Below are 15810 nucleotides of genomic sequence, written 5' to 3'. Positions count from 1 at the left end.
TTTGCAGTTGCATTAACATTCGGCGATCTGTCCTTTTTTATATAGTTTGTTTTTTTAACTTGCCAATCTTAAGTAATCAACACTGTAGTTTGTCTTTCTCCAATATAAGATTTCAGTAATTGGGTTAATACACATTGAATCAAATTTATGGTCAGTTAGCCAGTTTCTCAATACAATGAGTAGCTAATGGATGGGTAACCACAAAATGTCAAATATACTTAGTTATGCAAAATGATCTGGAATGCACTACCTGAAAGGGTAGTGAAAACCAATTCAATAGTAACTTTAAATTGGATGTATCAGGGAAAATTGGCAGGGGAGTTGGACTAATAGGATCGCTCTTTCAGCCAGCACAAGCATGATGGACCAAATGGCGGCCTCCTGTGCTGTATGATTCTATGCATGTGCTGTGCAGAAAGCCACGGTGTGGCTTTTTGTCATCCAGGAATCACTCCGTTTCATCTAACTTTCTGTTTATAGGTATACAATTTGTCTCAGAACATTCAAGAAGATGATCTGCAACACTTGCAGGTAATGTAACATTTTTATTTACAGGGAAACCTTGACACATCAGACTTTGTATTTAATATTTTGTTACATTGAAGGACTGGCATGATTCTAACCTCTGGCACTAAATTGCATTGAATTTTACTTCAGTTATTTTGGCCCAATCTTGTTTTCCTGCACACCAGCTCTGACCCACTCTGTGAAGCTGTCTGCATTTGCTCCTGTATTACTCCTAAACCCCTCAACACCAGTCTTCTGCTACTGACTTAAACAACATCTCCTGCTTTCTTAGAGTCAGCATATGGAATGGTCAACACTGGGCATCTCTGAATTTAGTGGAGCCTGTGGCATAGGAAACCTCTGTTCTATGCTCTGCTCGCATTGGGAAAACGAACACCGCATTGTAGGGATATCACTGACTCTCAAGCTTACCGGATGACTAGTAGACCACTCCTCACTGTAGGAGGCCCCAATGCATCTGTTGGGCTAGGTTCAGGAATGCAGATGTTGTAAGCAAATGCAGGCAGGGTGAGTGTCTGCCCAGTCCAGGACAGACGCCGAGGTCTCCATACATTGAAATCTCATCAGCTTTTACGGAGCCCCTTGAACTTTGTCATGTTGAGAATCTATTAATTAATACCTTTGTGTTCAAGCTAAAATTTCTAATCTGTATAAGGAATATTTTTAAATCTACCATTTGAAAAGTTACTGGTTACGCACACGTTTTGTCCTCTTTGCAGCTCTTCACAGAATATGGCCGACTGGCTATGGAGGAAGTGTACCAAAAACCCTTCCAGGTTTAGTATATTTAATTTGTATTGTGACTGCATTGAACATTACAGTTTAGATGCTGTGTGAGCTTCCTTCACCATTCCATTCCTCCTAGTCACTAAGATTTTTTGCACAAGTACCCAAGACTGCAGTGATGAGAATTGAGTGTTTGTTTTTAAGATAGTGAAGTATCTATTTTAAATAGCTGGGTTCTACCTTGTCAATAAACTTCTGGATCTCTGAATATCAAACTAGAACTGCAGATTGTGGCAAAACAAATGCTTAAATGTAGTCATCTAACCTGAATATTTGTTTACTTGTTTGATTTTAAATTTTAGCTATATACCTAATGTTAGCAATATGTTGCCCTGTAAAGGACCGGTTAGCCTGACATCAGTAGTGGGGAAAATGTTGGAATCAATTATTAAAGATGAAATAGCAGCGTGTTTGGAAAGCAGTGACAGGATCGGTCCAAGTCAGCATGAATTTATGAAAGGGAAATCATGCTTGACAAATCTTCTAGAATTTTTTGAGTATGTAACTAGTAGAGTGGACAAGGGAGAACCAGTGGAGGTGGTGTATTTGGACTTTCAAAAGGCTTTGGACAAGGTCCCACACACAAGATTAGTGTGCAAAATTAAGAGGGCACATGGTATTGGGGGTAATGAATTGATGTGGAAAGAGAACTGGTTGGCAAACAGGAAGCAAAGAGGAATAAACTGGTCCTTTTCAGAATGGCAGGCAGTGACTAGTGGGGTATCACAAGGTTCAGTGCTGGGACCCCAGCTATTTACAATATACATTAATGATTTAGACGAAGGAATTGAATGTAATATCGCCCAAGTCTGCAGATGACACTAAGCTGGGTGGCTTGTGAGCTGTGAGGAGGATGCTAAGAGGCTGCGGGGTGACTTGGACAGGTTAGGTGATTGGGCAAATGCATGGCCGATGCAGTATAATGTAGATAAATGTGAGGTTATCCACTTTGGTGGCAAAAACAGGAAGGCAGAATATTATCTGAATGGTGACCGATTAGCAAAAGGGGAGGTGCAATGAGACCTGGGTGTCATGGTACATCAGTCATTGAAAGTTGGCATGCAGGTACAGCAGGTGGTGAAGGCAAATGGCATGTTGGCCTTCATAGTGAGAGGATTTTAGTATAGGAGCAGGGAGATCTTTCTTCAATTGTACAGAGCCTTGGTGAGGCCACATCTTGAATATTGTGTACAGTTTTGGTCTCCTAATCTGAGGAAGGACATTCTTGCTATTGAGTGCAGCGAAGGTTCACCAGACTGATTCCCAGGATGGCAGGATTGATATATGAAAGACTGGATCAACTAGGCTTATATTCACTGGAATTTAGAAGCATGAGAGGGGATCTCATAGAAACATAACATTCTGACTGGACTGGACAGATTAGATGCAGGAAGAATGTTCCCGATGTTGGGGAAGTCCAGAACCAGGGGTCACAGTCCAAGGATAAGGTGTAAGCCATTTAGGACCGAGATGAGAAACTTCTTCACTCAGCGAATTGTGAACCTGTGGAATTCTCTACCACAAAGTTGTTGAGGCCAGTTCGTTAGATATATTCAAAAGGGAGTTGGATGTGGCCCTTATGGCTAAAGGGATCAGGGGATATGGCGAGAAAGCAGGAATAGGGTACTGAGGTTGCCTGATCAGCCATGATATTGAATGGTGGTGCAGGCTCGAAGGGCCGAATGACCTACTCCCTGCACCTATTTTCTATGTTTCGATGCCTGATGGTTCGAGACAGCTGGATACTGCATTCGTGAAAAAGTTTACATTTTTAGCATTGAATTGTATTCAGAACAGGGAAGGTTAAAATGTATGCCTGCAATTGTGGAATTTTCAGTCTTCTAATTGTCTTAATGGCACAAGTGTACAGTGCCCACTTATCTGCAAACTTGGCTCGGTGATAGCATTCTTGCCTGAGTTTATAAGATCATGCGTTCAAGCTCCACTGAGATTTGAGCACATAATCTGGGCTGGGGTTTCAGTGCAATGCTTGGCATCGTTCACCCCAAGGTGTGTGGCCACACATCAATCAGGAGGTCCCGCACACCTGTTGCCATGTAGCAAATTTAAAGGAACTTTGCACACACAATTAAAGGGACCATTGGTGCTCAACTGTCAAAGATGTTGACTTTCAGGTGAAATATTTAAACTGAGGTCCCATTTGCCTGTTCCAAGCAATGTAAAAGTTTCTTTGGCAGTATTCAAAGAGGAGCAGGGAAGTTCTTTCAGTGTCCTGGCCCCCAGCATTTATCCCTCAACCAACACCACCGACAGATTATCTGGTCATCCAACTTTCTGCTGTTTGTGGAAGCTTGCTGTGTGCAAATTGATTGCTGCATTTCCTACATTACAACAGTGACTACACTTCAAAAGTAATTTATTTGCTGGGAAGTGCTTTGTGATGTCCTGATGTGAAAGGCCTTATGTAAATGCAAATTCCTTTTCTTTTAATTGTTGAAAGGTAAATTGAAATAAAATTGGTTATGTATTTTTTTTTCTATATAGACGCTAATGTTTTTAATAAGAGATTGGAGTTATCCTTATGAACATCCATATGGGCTGGAAGGAGGCAAGAGCTTCTTGGAAAAACGGTTGGAGGTAAGATTTTAAATGTTATCCTCAGTTTTACATAACTAATGCTTTATGCAAGTACATGCCATACATCAATACACCAAGTTGATTATATTTGGCTTTTCTCAGCATTCCGATAAGCTGGAGAGGAATCCAGTATTTCAATAGGATAAAGTTCTGTGGCTAATAGCTTCAAGTGCCCCCTGCTGGCTGGATAAGACTTGTTGCTGTCTTGGGAAAATGTGCTAAAAGGTTGAGCTCTGAGGGATGGCAATAGTTTATACAAGTACGAGGAAGGCTGAAAGTTTTAATATACTCTTTCAATCACTTGCATCGTGCATGAAGCAATTTACAAGCATGTTCTCAGATCTGTTGCAATACTGAATTCGAGGTATGTTTTGATTTGTGCTTCTGTTGTGCTGTCCTGCCAAACACTCACAATATTCTCATTTAAAACTGCCACACTGTAGGAGTGGGTCGCTGCTGATTCCTACTGTCGTGATTTCCAATGTTGAGTTTAATTTCTCGTTCTTCACTCCCTTAATCCTGCCTTGGACAGTAATGTGGCATAGGTGAACTGTTTTCCTCTTGTTGTTTTGACCTACCTGTTGGAGAGATGCAAATTGAGACCACTGAAGTGTCCCTCCAGCATTTAAATTTTTCCTTTTTGAAGAAAATGCATTGTATCTGCACAGTGCTTTTTCTGACTCTTTGGTACCTTAAGGGAGCCTGGGAAGGAAAGTTACACTGAGTAATAATTGCTTCAGTGGACCATGCCACTGGGCTGATCTTGTTCCTGTGGATAACCATTGTTTGCAACAAATAAAGCAGTAAAGGGTCAGCTACAGTAACATTTCTTCGGTTAACTATAGCTATTTTATTTCCCCCTTTTTAGATAAAACAAAACCAGCACGAAGAGTTGCAGAATGTTAGGAAGCACATCCACTCCTGTTTTTGCAAGATCACCTGTTTCCTAATGCCACATCCCGGTCTGAAAGTTGCCACAAATCCTAGTTTTGATGGAAGATTAAAAGGTATTCAAAGGCCCTCATTGGTACTGATGTGCACTTGAGTAGCGTGCAGATATTGCTGATAAATTCTCTCAATCTGTGTTCCTAGTTGGTGTGACCAGATTTGGCTAGATATTTGGCATCTAGTGAATGTTCTTTTGTGTATGCATGAAGAGAACAGGAATCCTAAGTTCAAAGCACTATATCTATATGAATCAATGTTTTCTTTACTCTTGTCATTTTAAGGTTTTTTAATACAACCCTGAAATGCTGCTGGACCTTGTCGTTCTGACTGGAATCTTTCTTTGTTCCCTTCATTCGATAGAATGGAATATCCCTCTTGTGTAACACTTATCTGGACTGTCGTGTAACTATATTATGGAAAAATTTTGCTTACTCATTTTTTTTATTACATTGAGCCTTGTAAATGAATGTTCCATTGATGGTGAGAATGTTAGTGACCTAAATCAGCTCAACTATGACCACTGTGGCCATGTTTCCGGTATAGTGTCGTCCTGAAGTCATTTTTTTTTCCCTCGTGTGGCTGACAGCAGTTCTATGTGTTCATACTGAATTATAAGCTTTGTGTTTAGACTTCAAATAAATAAATCGCTTCTTGATTGATAAAAGCTAAACTATCTGAAAAGGCAAGCTCAACAGTTCAATGTATTACATCTTAATGATCACTGGTACAGTATTGTGCAAAGCATTAGAAGCTGAATTTCTTCCAGGTTTTCTATATCTGCCTTCCATAGATTAATTTATTTGCTATCTCTATATTGGAATTTGGCATACGGTGTGACTTGCTAATCTAGTCAGAGGAGCAGTTTGGAGCTGGAGCTGGGGGCAAATCAAAAAAAGTTAGCCACCGCAGAATCAGCAACACGGTTGGGGCGCGGAGAGGACCAAGGGAAGGTGCAGCACGGGCCAATAGTGAGGCTGAGAGGTGGTGAGGCTCACATTGCGTACTATGAATTCCACGTAGAGAGAGTTCCATTTGGAAGGAAGAAGGGCAATAGGCGGGGCTGTGTGTGTGTGTGTGTTGGCACATGTGGTGGAGCCTGGTCTCAGTCATCTTGGATCCCCTTGCCACTGCACCAACACTTTGCTCCATCAAGCCCATGTGGTGGCTGTTGTGCAATGGCCACCACACAATAAAATAATTCTTGCACAGGCATCTTCCACCATTTAAAATATGTTCATCAGTCACCTGAGTACTCATTTTTAGTGGCAGCAAGTCATCCTCCACCCCGAGGGACTGACTGCCTATGGTAATGGGAGGAGCACTAGCCAAGTCTTTAATATGGTGAGCTCTAACTAATGCCCCCCCCCCCCCCCCCAACACACCTTCTTACTGGAGGCTTTTCTTCCAGGGTAGCCATTTCTTCCAGTCACCCAGCCCAATTATCTTTTTAGATGGATATTCCGCAAGTAGAGATTGACCACTTAGCCCCTCTCTCTGCTTTGATTTCTGAAAATTCTCTTTCTGGGCAAGAGAAACAGCAGTAATGAATAAAAGCTTCTTGAATTTACTAGAATGTATTATCTAACCACTAATCACTTTTCACAGGCCTATTTTGTACCCTGTACTTGCATTTGACATTGTTACTGGAATCTATAATTGGATATTTAGCTCTGGAGAGGAACAGATTTTGTTTTCTATTCAGTGATGAAATCTTCCACACTAGTCAAACAATGCCATGTGTTTTATGGAGTTACGTTATGGGTTTAGAGCTATCCTTTTGTATTTTGGAATTGTAATGATGCAACAGACTTGCTTTATTTTGAGCAGCTAAGACCTGATTTCCCAGATGTATTTTGAAGATACTAGGACACATGTTCCATCAAACTTTTGTGGTCACCTTGCTCCCTAAACAAAACCATTACCAGTTAGGCCTGTTGGTGCTATGATGGCTTTCAGTATTAAGCATATTGGGTGATGTCTGTCATACTCATCCTTGTGTCCAATATAACAGTACTGAATAATTTTGGGTCTGGTTTTAAATATTGCTGCCCCAATCTTTTGCCTCCAAGATTTGTTTGATTTGTACATCTGCTTTTTAAAAAAAAAAATTTAAACAGCAAATCTGAAAGATGAGTTACTGTCAGCAAACTTTCCCCCTCCACAACCTGAAGTAAAACTCAATTAACCTGAGTTCATTCATCTCTATTTATGAATTTGTAAAACAGATGCTGTTGTCTAACTCTGTTAGATTTCTGTTTACCTTCATCAGTGAATGTGTCTCTGCCCTCACAGTTGCATCAAACATCGAAACAGACACCTGCTTACATGACTCTGCCAAAAGCTGCTGTCTCTCCACTTATGTTCTTTGGTGGAGCTAGGTTTGGCCAACTTTGTGTGGGGGGGTACGGTACGGTGTTGGATTCAAGATTTGGCAGGAAGGGGACTGAGCTAGGAAATGCTGACTTGGTCTGAAGGCGGAGCTGGGAATAGCACAGACTCGGCGAACCTGGAGGTCAATAACTGGTTCCTGGGTGTGAAATGGAGGCAGTCCTTCATAATTCCATTGGCCAACTGCAATGATTAGAAGGGGGTTACGACCCATGCTCCCACTGGCTCTGCCACTGCTTTGCTTCATTTCTCTTCTTCCTTCACCCAGCCACTGAATGTGGATCTGAGGCTGCCTGACCAAAGAGCTTCTGGTCTTTGCTGGAGCATTGGCCAGACTTGTATCTCTGGTCCTAGTTCTCTTTCCTTCCCCTTCTCTGCATCTCTGGCCCTTGCTGGAGTGTAGGCTAGCAGCCTCTACCCCACAGAATTTCTGGCCATGGCTGTAATTCTCTCCCACCATTGCACCAACTCGATTTGCTGCTTTTTTTTGTGATGCGGTTAACCATTTTGAGACGATTCCGTTTCTCCCCAGCAGCCTTTGTGCGGTTACAGCAAGAAGGTCCTAACTAGTCTGTAGTTAAATGTAGATTAACAATTGGAAAGAAAGAACATCAGAAATAATAGGAGGCGTAGGCCATCCAATGAAGTATTTTTGAAGTGTAGTTACTATTGTAATGTAGAAAATGCAGCAGCCAGTTGTGCACAGCAAGGTACTGTTGTATGTTTAGCCAGCATATGATTGTGTTGCACTTGTATTTATATTTTTACGCGTGATGGATCAGTCATTTTAACCCTTTTATTTAGGCCACTCTTTTTTGTTTGCTATTGCATTGAATTTTGGGGTGTGGCTGGAATAACCTAGTTTGTCAAATTCTTAGGATCCATTTGAAAGTATGTTGCATCATAAAGTAAGCTACTCGAGTTAAAGTAGGTATGTTTACTTTACTTTCGGAGTGCCCTTGTGATGTATTGTGATTTGCAAACTATTGGCATTTATTTTGTCCCAATAGACATTGATGGTGACTTCAAGAAGGAGCTCCGCAGTGTAGTGCCATTTCTACTGTCTCCTGAAAACTTAGTAGAGAAGGAAATCGGGGGCTCCAAAGTGACTTGTCGAGATCTTGTTGAATACTTCAAGGTAGAAGTGAATAGTCAAGTCACTTTTGTTCATTCAGATTTTTTTTTGGGGGGGAAACATGTTTTATTTCAGAAACCACTATTAGTATATTCGTGATCCAGTAATTCTTCTTTCCTGCCCATCAGGCTTACATCAAAATTTACCAAGGAGAGGAACTACCCCATCCAAAGTCTATGCTGCAGGTACTTTGAAACTTGAACTCAAATAGCTGTAGCTTCCTGGTACTGGTGTACTCAGGAAAAGTGGTCTCATTTTTCTTGTCTATCTTGGGTGTCCAATTATCCTAAATTGTTTAAGTGCTGACTATTTTAAGGAGTGTTTCTAATGTGGTTACAATTATGATGAAATAAATTGTTTAATGGGCAGATATTGCAACTTCATTGAGGCTTTTAAGCATACAAATTTGTTTGGAGGTGGGGAAGAGAGGGGGAACAGGAGAACCACTCTACATTGATAAACATTTAACTCTGGAATGTTTGATCCTTTGAAACATCCTCCAATATAAAAATGAATATTGCAGCTGTTGCAGGAAATCAAACTTTTTTTTTCTTTCTTCCTCCTTCTACCTCCTTCATTTTGTAGTAACAATCTTTTCTGTCTCTTCCCCCCTGCCCCATTTTATAGTAACAATCATTTAATAATCGGCAGCTCAAAGCTGTATTCTTAAGAGCTGCTCATTGTTTCCATATACCTACAATGTGTTGTATAGATGTACAGAGGTGTTTCGTGTATTATAATTGGAGATTTCCCCTATGCTTGCTGTCAATCTAGGCATAGACATCATCATTAATGAAATAACTGTGTACCACAATTTAAATATCTCTATTTTAAGCTTCTGTGCCCCTTGACATGAATTAGTAACAAACTGTTCCTAAATATCCTGATCTATTTGAAATCGGGTGCTGAGTTCTAGCTCTCAGCTGATCAGGTGTACAATGATGGTGCTGAGTCAGTCAAGTGCAGGAAGTGTGAATTTAAATTCTCACCAATTAAGATTTTGTTGTCATCTTGCTCCAAGTTTCTCAAGCAAGCTGGCAGGAAAATCTGCAATGGATGTCCTATTGCCAGTGCCCCTCTTTGTTTGAGGGCAAGGATATACTTGTCAAATTGTTCAAACATTAATCACTTTTGGACAAAGTTCTTCCTAATTCTGTGTTAAATTTACTGTTTGATTTTTAATCTCTGCTCCTTCTGCCTTACTTTGAAGCAACTCTGAATTTGCCTTTCCATATTCATTGAGGTTGTACCTCAACTATGCTCTATAGACTTCCTCAAGGATTTTACACTTGGTCAGTCTGGCTGTTTGTTTTTCAATACCTGCACAGTGAAGACTAGTCCATTTAAACTCTGTCCTTGCTATGACCCCGGAGCCGTGTCCTCTACTCTTGCTGTATATCTCAGCATTCTATCAGCTTTAAAACTTTCAGTTGTGGGAGGCAGTGGAAGCTCAGCTGAATTTTCACTTCATCATAAACACTCTTTTGGTTCACTTTCCGGTGAGTCTTGTCTTTGTTCCCTGCACAATTACCACACTGGTTTCCCCAGAACCATGGGAACATTTCAATGGGGAAAACTTTGCAATTGGCGAATGTCTAATTTAGTGCTGATTTGAGGTTGTGCATTATATACAACTGTCACTCTCTCGATTGAAGCTTTTCAAAAAGCACTTTATAATCAGGTTCATTAGTACTTTGTAGATTTGTGAAAACTCTCACCTTGAGCAGAAGATTGCTAAGAGAAAGATTATTAAAGCAGTCATTGTTTTATAGGCAACAGCTGAAGCCAACAATCTAGCTGCTGTTGCAGGAGCAAAAGATGTCTACAACAAAGCCATGGAGCTGGTATGTAACTATTGCCCTCTGCAAAATTACTAACAAATTACTTGGATTCTAAAATGTAGTGCATATGTTCTACTTTGGTATGTTTTTTTAATTCTGCACTTTGCTACATGTCTGTCCCATTCTCACTGTTGGTGTTGATGGCTGTTGTACCTTCTGATGTGATACCAACCACTTTTCAAATTTAAGGGAGGGGACCTTTTATACTGTTTCATATTAGGCAAGGTTAGAGTAAATTACAGGCCTGTTTCAGGGATTTTCTACCCATCAATGATTATGGGCAGTTTATACAGACCCATTCTGTAATTTAGCTGGTGGTTTTAATTCAGTGGGTTTTTTATTATACAAACAAATTAATTGCACCCAAGTAGTTTTCTGACTTTGGAGTTTCAATATAGTGGCCTAGAAATCCCAGTCGGCTGCTTCCTGCGGGCAATCGACTGAAATAGGGAAAAAAGATGCACGCTTACCTGAACCTGCTGCGCCCATGAGGTCCCGGTCCTGAGGCCTTCACTCACTGTGCGTTGGAGCACGTGCACGTCAGGACATCCATAGAGCTGGAGTTGCAGTCACATGGCGCTGGGCAGCCAATCAAGGTACAGTATTTTCTCATTCATTATGGGAACCCTAAGTTGTCGTTCCCATTATTATGATTGAGAAACTCCCAAAACGCTAATTTAAAAAAACAAAAAATACACCGCATATTTAACATTAATTTAAATTAGTTATTTGTGTTTTATTTTTTTAAAAAAATAATGCTTTTTTTTAAACTTATGGTGGGGAGGGTTTTTAAACAATGTTTATTTTTTTTTAATTGTTTTAAAACTCTTGCGCCTGCTTTTATCAGGGGCAAGTGTTTTCAGGACATTTGCCGGGCAAGATATGGGTAAATCCTGCAATCTTGCCCTTGCAAATGTCCTCGCTCCCGAGATACGGAGCATCTGTCAAGCTGGAGCTTGACCAATCGGAAAAGCTGGTTTTCAGCGCGTGTGCATTGTGCGCTGAAACCCGACTTTCGTGATGCCTTCCCGAGTCCGTACGGACCTGGGGAGACCGCGATTTCTAGGCCATTGTGTATAACTACTAGTCTCCAGTTAATAAAAGTTCTGTGCTATTTGGTAAAGCAATATCTCTAACACTGTTTCTCTAGTCTTCCACGTGCCGGAGGTCTTTCATCTTTGGTACCATCCTGGTAAATCTCCTCTCTACCTTTTTTTTTTAAAAAGACGTTTACATCTTTCCTGGTATGGTGCCCAGAATTGTCCATAATACTCCAGCTGAGGGCTAACCAGTGATTTATAAAGTTCTAGTGTGATCTCTCTTTATAAACCCACATGCTTTTTTTTAATCCTCCTTATCCACTTGACCCTCTTATTTCCATTATTGAAAACCTTGGGTAGCAGGACTAATTCCTGGTGCTTTGTGATGCCAGTGAGATGGGTATGAATGTGGATTATTGTCGTGCTCTGAAAACTCACCGTGTTCAATCTAGAGGATGCCCAAACCACTTACGATGCATCATTTTCTTAAGATTAATTTTATCAAAATAACTAATGAACACTGAAGATACTGTTGGGGACCAGGAAGATGATCATGTGAATCATTTGAAGGGGGTCAAATATCTACATGAATATACAGAATATGAAGTCCCTTCCATTGAAAATTGTTTTTATAAGCTGGTAAAGTACCAAGTTAAACAAAAGTAACTAAAAGCATTTCACACTGGGAATAAGATGTTATCAAGTATGCGGGGGAGGAAATAGATAGATTCCTGAATGCCCATGAATACGCTTTTACACGATTTCCATTTGAAACGAGATTAAAACTGCCCAGAATAGGGACCTGAACTATGAGAATATGGATGGACTTTTCACGTGTGTTCTACACTTAAGCAGTGAGTAATCTCTCCACTTGGCATTCAGCATGCAGCAACTGATTGTTATAGCCTTTAGTTTAGCATGTTTCCTAACCAATGGTTCTCAATTTTTGGTCGTAGGATCCCTTTTCAAATGGATTAGTAATCACTGCTCTCTTGCATTGATACTGTTCCAGGATCCTCTGACAATCAATGGCAATATAGCTATGGTGACATTTACAAAATGGGAATCCCAGCTGGTAGTCGGGATGGGATCGATCTTTGCAGTCGGTTCTTCCCCGAATAGCTGGCCCTGCGCTTTTCCGCCTCCAACTCCTATTGCTGGCTGGGCCGCAGTCTTTTCCCCTCCTCCCTTTCCTTCCTGCAGCACACAGCCGCTACTGCCGCCGTCATGGTAAGCATGCAGCGCTCCGCCATTCCACACGGAGACTCTCTCTCTCCACCGATTGTGGCTTTTTTCCACTGACCCGAGTTTGAGAAGCACTGATCTATCCAAAAATAAATATACTGTACCCACCTTTGCTGGAGGTCAGTAAATATTTATTTTTACAAAATTCAGCAGGACTGGTATTGAAGAATACATACATTCATTGTACTTCAGCCAAGAACTTTCAGGTGGGCTTAAGTATGGTGCATTCCACTTAAAATAGTGTGGAGAAAATGCTTGCGTTCAACTGTAGAATAAAGGCCTGATACAGTGCTTGGACATAGCATTGTAAGAAGTATCGATGTGTTTTTGTTGCAGTTCTGTGGGGGAGATAAGCCATACATAGCGCCAGCAGATCTGCAGCAACAGCACCTGACCTTGAAAGAAGCTTCTATCAAGCAGTTTCGATCAATCAAGAAAATGGGCGGGGAAGAGTTCTGTCAGCGCTATCAAGAGCAGCTTGAGCAAGAAATGGACGAGAACTATGCAAACTTCGTAAAGCACAATGACAGCAAAAATATTTTTTATGCTGCCCGTACACCTGCCACGCTTTTTGCTGTGATGTTTACCATGTACATAATCTCAGGAGTGACTGGATTCATTGGTTTGAACTCGATAGCTTCTTTATGCAATCTTGTGATGGGACTGGCCCTAATATCCCTCTGCACCTGGGCTTACACTAAGTATTCTGGTGAATTCAGAGAATTTGGAACAATCATTGATCAAGTGGCCGAAACTATATGGGAACAGGTTAGTACCCTTCTCCTCCCCACACCTTTTTATTGCTACTTAGCTATGTTCAATTTAATGTAGGAAATTATCTTTACCCCATTTTAAATGTTAATCGAAAGACAGTTCTTTATCGTATGAGGTGTTGACTTTTAAAGTGGCATTTAATACTGTATGGTTAGTCTTGGCTGGTGAGCAGTTTGTGCAATGTGCTTCATGATCTTCAATATGCTGCTGAATAAGAAGTTTGCTTGAATTCTTCAACCCCTATTTAACCTCTCTCGTTGAATCTGCTTCCGATCATGGTGCTGCTTCTGTCCCTACACGTCTTGTCTGGCAAAACTAAATGAAAGATTTTTGTTTTTTTAAACCCTGAATTGCAGTTGACCAGATTTAACAGATGAACTGGAAGATACAAACTCCTTTGTTTTAAAATCAAATTTTTTTTTTTTAAATCACCTGCCCATCTTCCATGTCATTTAATGAAATACAAAATTGCAGCTCGGAGGGGTCCATAGTGTTTGTGACTTAGTTCTTAAAAGTTCCCACCAGCCACAGGGCTGTTGGTTTGTTCCCCCTCCATGTTGACTGGGTTACCGATCTTGAGTCGTGCCAGTATGCTATTAAAGACTTGCACTTGCATTTATATAGCACATTTCATGACCTCCCAGAGTGCTTTACAGCCAGTTAAGTACTTCACTATTGTAATGTAATGCACAAAGCAAGGTCCCGATGACTATGACCAGATTATCTGTTTTGTGATGTTAGTTGAGGGATAAATATTGGCCAGGGCACCGGGAGAACTAGCCTGCTTTTCTTTGAAATAGTGCCATGGGATCTCGGTCCACCTGAGAGGGCAGACAAGGTCTCAGATTAGCGTTTTATCTGGAAGAAGGCACCTCGGACAGTACAGCGCTCCCTCAGTACTGCAATGGAGTGTCAGCCTGAATTGTGGGCTCGAGTCTTTGGTGAGACTTAACCAGTGAGACTTAAACCCACAACTTTTTGACTCTGGTGGCAGTGCTACACACTAGCTGAAGGCCGTGCAGGTGAGGAGTATGGCCGTCTTTGCTCCGAGAGGGAACTGGGTAAACCAGATTAGAAGGCAAGCACCTTTTTGAGGAGGGACGGTAGAGTTTAGGGGCTTATTTGTTCTGGTCAGGTCACTATTTAAAGCCCCATAAGCTTAAATTTCTCTTGGCTGTTTACTGTTGAATTGGTCCCAAATTTTAGCTGTGCACATCATTCTAAGAGTAAAACATAAGTAGAATTTTTAATGCAGCAGTTGCATTAATTAAAAAAGCACTGCTTCAGATAAAACCCTGTTTCATGCAGTTTTTGTGATGGGTATCATTGGGACACTTAATGGGGCAGATTTTTCCAAAACAGATGCTAGGAATTTTTTTGTTTTTTTATCCACCATGTTGAGGCTTTAAACTGAAATATAGATGCACTGAATAAAAGAGCCCCTCATGTGAAGCAAGCAATGCAAGATTAACTGCACAGCATTCAGTTAATTTGCACACGAGAAATTGGACTGAGCAGCATAGATAAGGGAGGGACTGAAGGACCTGAACCAGCAATAATGAAGTTAAGAAAGCTACAGGTAGAGGGAGACAAACTGCCAGATTTGAAAAGTGGAAGAGAATTGAGTGGTCTGCGACATTGGGAGCTTCACGTACTGTGCCATGGGTGAGTAAGATATATCGCTTGCCTATGATCTCCCAAGTGCCAAATTCCCAATCTCTGCCATGAATTCTGCACGTGGCAATCAGGTACTTCGCCACAGGGAAAATGTTGCTCTGGATCCTCCTAGTAGGTGATTCTAAAGTGACATTGGTCCTGAGCACCCCAGGATAAAGGAAGTTGTAAGACAACAGAAGAGAGACTGCAACATTGGACTGATTTTTGGGGCTAGTTGAGTGAAGACAAAACCTAAAGATTAAGGTCCAATTCTTATTGACCCAACTGCTTCTCTGAGCTCAATCAGGTCTCTGGTCAGGGAATAGAAAAATCAGCTGCTTAGACTTTTTTTAAACACATCTGGCCTTTCGTATTGATTTTTTGACTGGCAATGCTGTACGCTCACATTAGGGGATGATTGAACACAAAATCGAACAAATGATAACTACAACTGAAGTAACTATGCTCCAGAATAGCTCTTCATATGAGACAAGAGATCATAAGTTGTAAAATGATCCAGACCGTCTGAGACTAAACCAGTTTGGGTGAAAGATGGGGCAGGTCCATATCCGGGATAGCTTGGGAAGGGGCTCTGGGAATCAGTGAAAGCTAAATCTCCACTAATTCCGTGTCCATGTGAACCATTTAATAATGTTGATCCGAGTTCTGGGATAAACCTCTAAATATCTCTTCTGGCTGCATTATATGTTCTGGTGGCTGTTGTCCTTAAAACTATTTTGTGTTTCTTCAAATGAAGCTTTGGTTCCCAGTCTGTTTATCTGTCTGTACTGATCACTGCATGCTCTGACTGCCTTTTCTTTCTTTCCTTCCCTTCATGCAATCCAGAGGAGTCCAAAGAAGGTGAAAACCT

At 41.0% G+C, this 15810-nt stretch overlaps 1 protein-coding gene across 8 annotated transcripts in view; it reads left to right on the top strand.

Annotated features, from left to right (window-relative positions):
* Positions 1 to 15810, top strand: part of atl2 (atlastin GTPase 2) — an 89841-nt gene that overhangs the window by 72038 nt on the left and 1993 nt on the right. For 7 of the 8 annotated variants that reach the window (XM_070890069.1, XM_070890062.1, XM_070890066.1 and 4 more), the window contains 8 exons: positions 481 to 531; positions 1248 to 1304; positions 3820 to 3912; positions 4781 to 4919; positions 8259 to 8386; positions 8512 to 8568; positions 10156 to 10227; positions 12846 to 13277. In XM_070890069.1, the coding sequence (XP_070746170.1) occupies positions 481 to 531; positions 1248 to 1304; positions 3820 to 3912; positions 4781 to 4919; positions 8259 to 8386; positions 8512 to 8568; positions 10156 to 10227; positions 12846 to 13277 (1029 nt within the window). Of the gene's footprint in view, positions 1 to 480; positions 532 to 1247; positions 1305 to 3819; positions 3913 to 4780; positions 4920 to 8258; positions 8387 to 8511; positions 8569 to 10155; positions 10228 to 12845; positions 13278 to 15785; positions 15801 to 15810 lie in introns of all 8 variants that reach the window. The other variant, XM_070890063.1, reaches the window with a different exon arrangement.

This window comes from Pristiophorus japonicus, chromosome 9 (genome assembly GCF_044704955.1).
Source record: "Pristiophorus japonicus isolate sPriJap1 chromosome 9, sPriJap1.hap1, whole genome shotgun sequence".
Taxonomy (NCBI): Eukaryota; Metazoa; Chordata; class Chondrichthyes; family Pristiophoridae; genus Pristiophorus; species Pristiophorus japonicus.
This window is presented reverse-complemented; position numbering and strand designations above follow the sequence as displayed.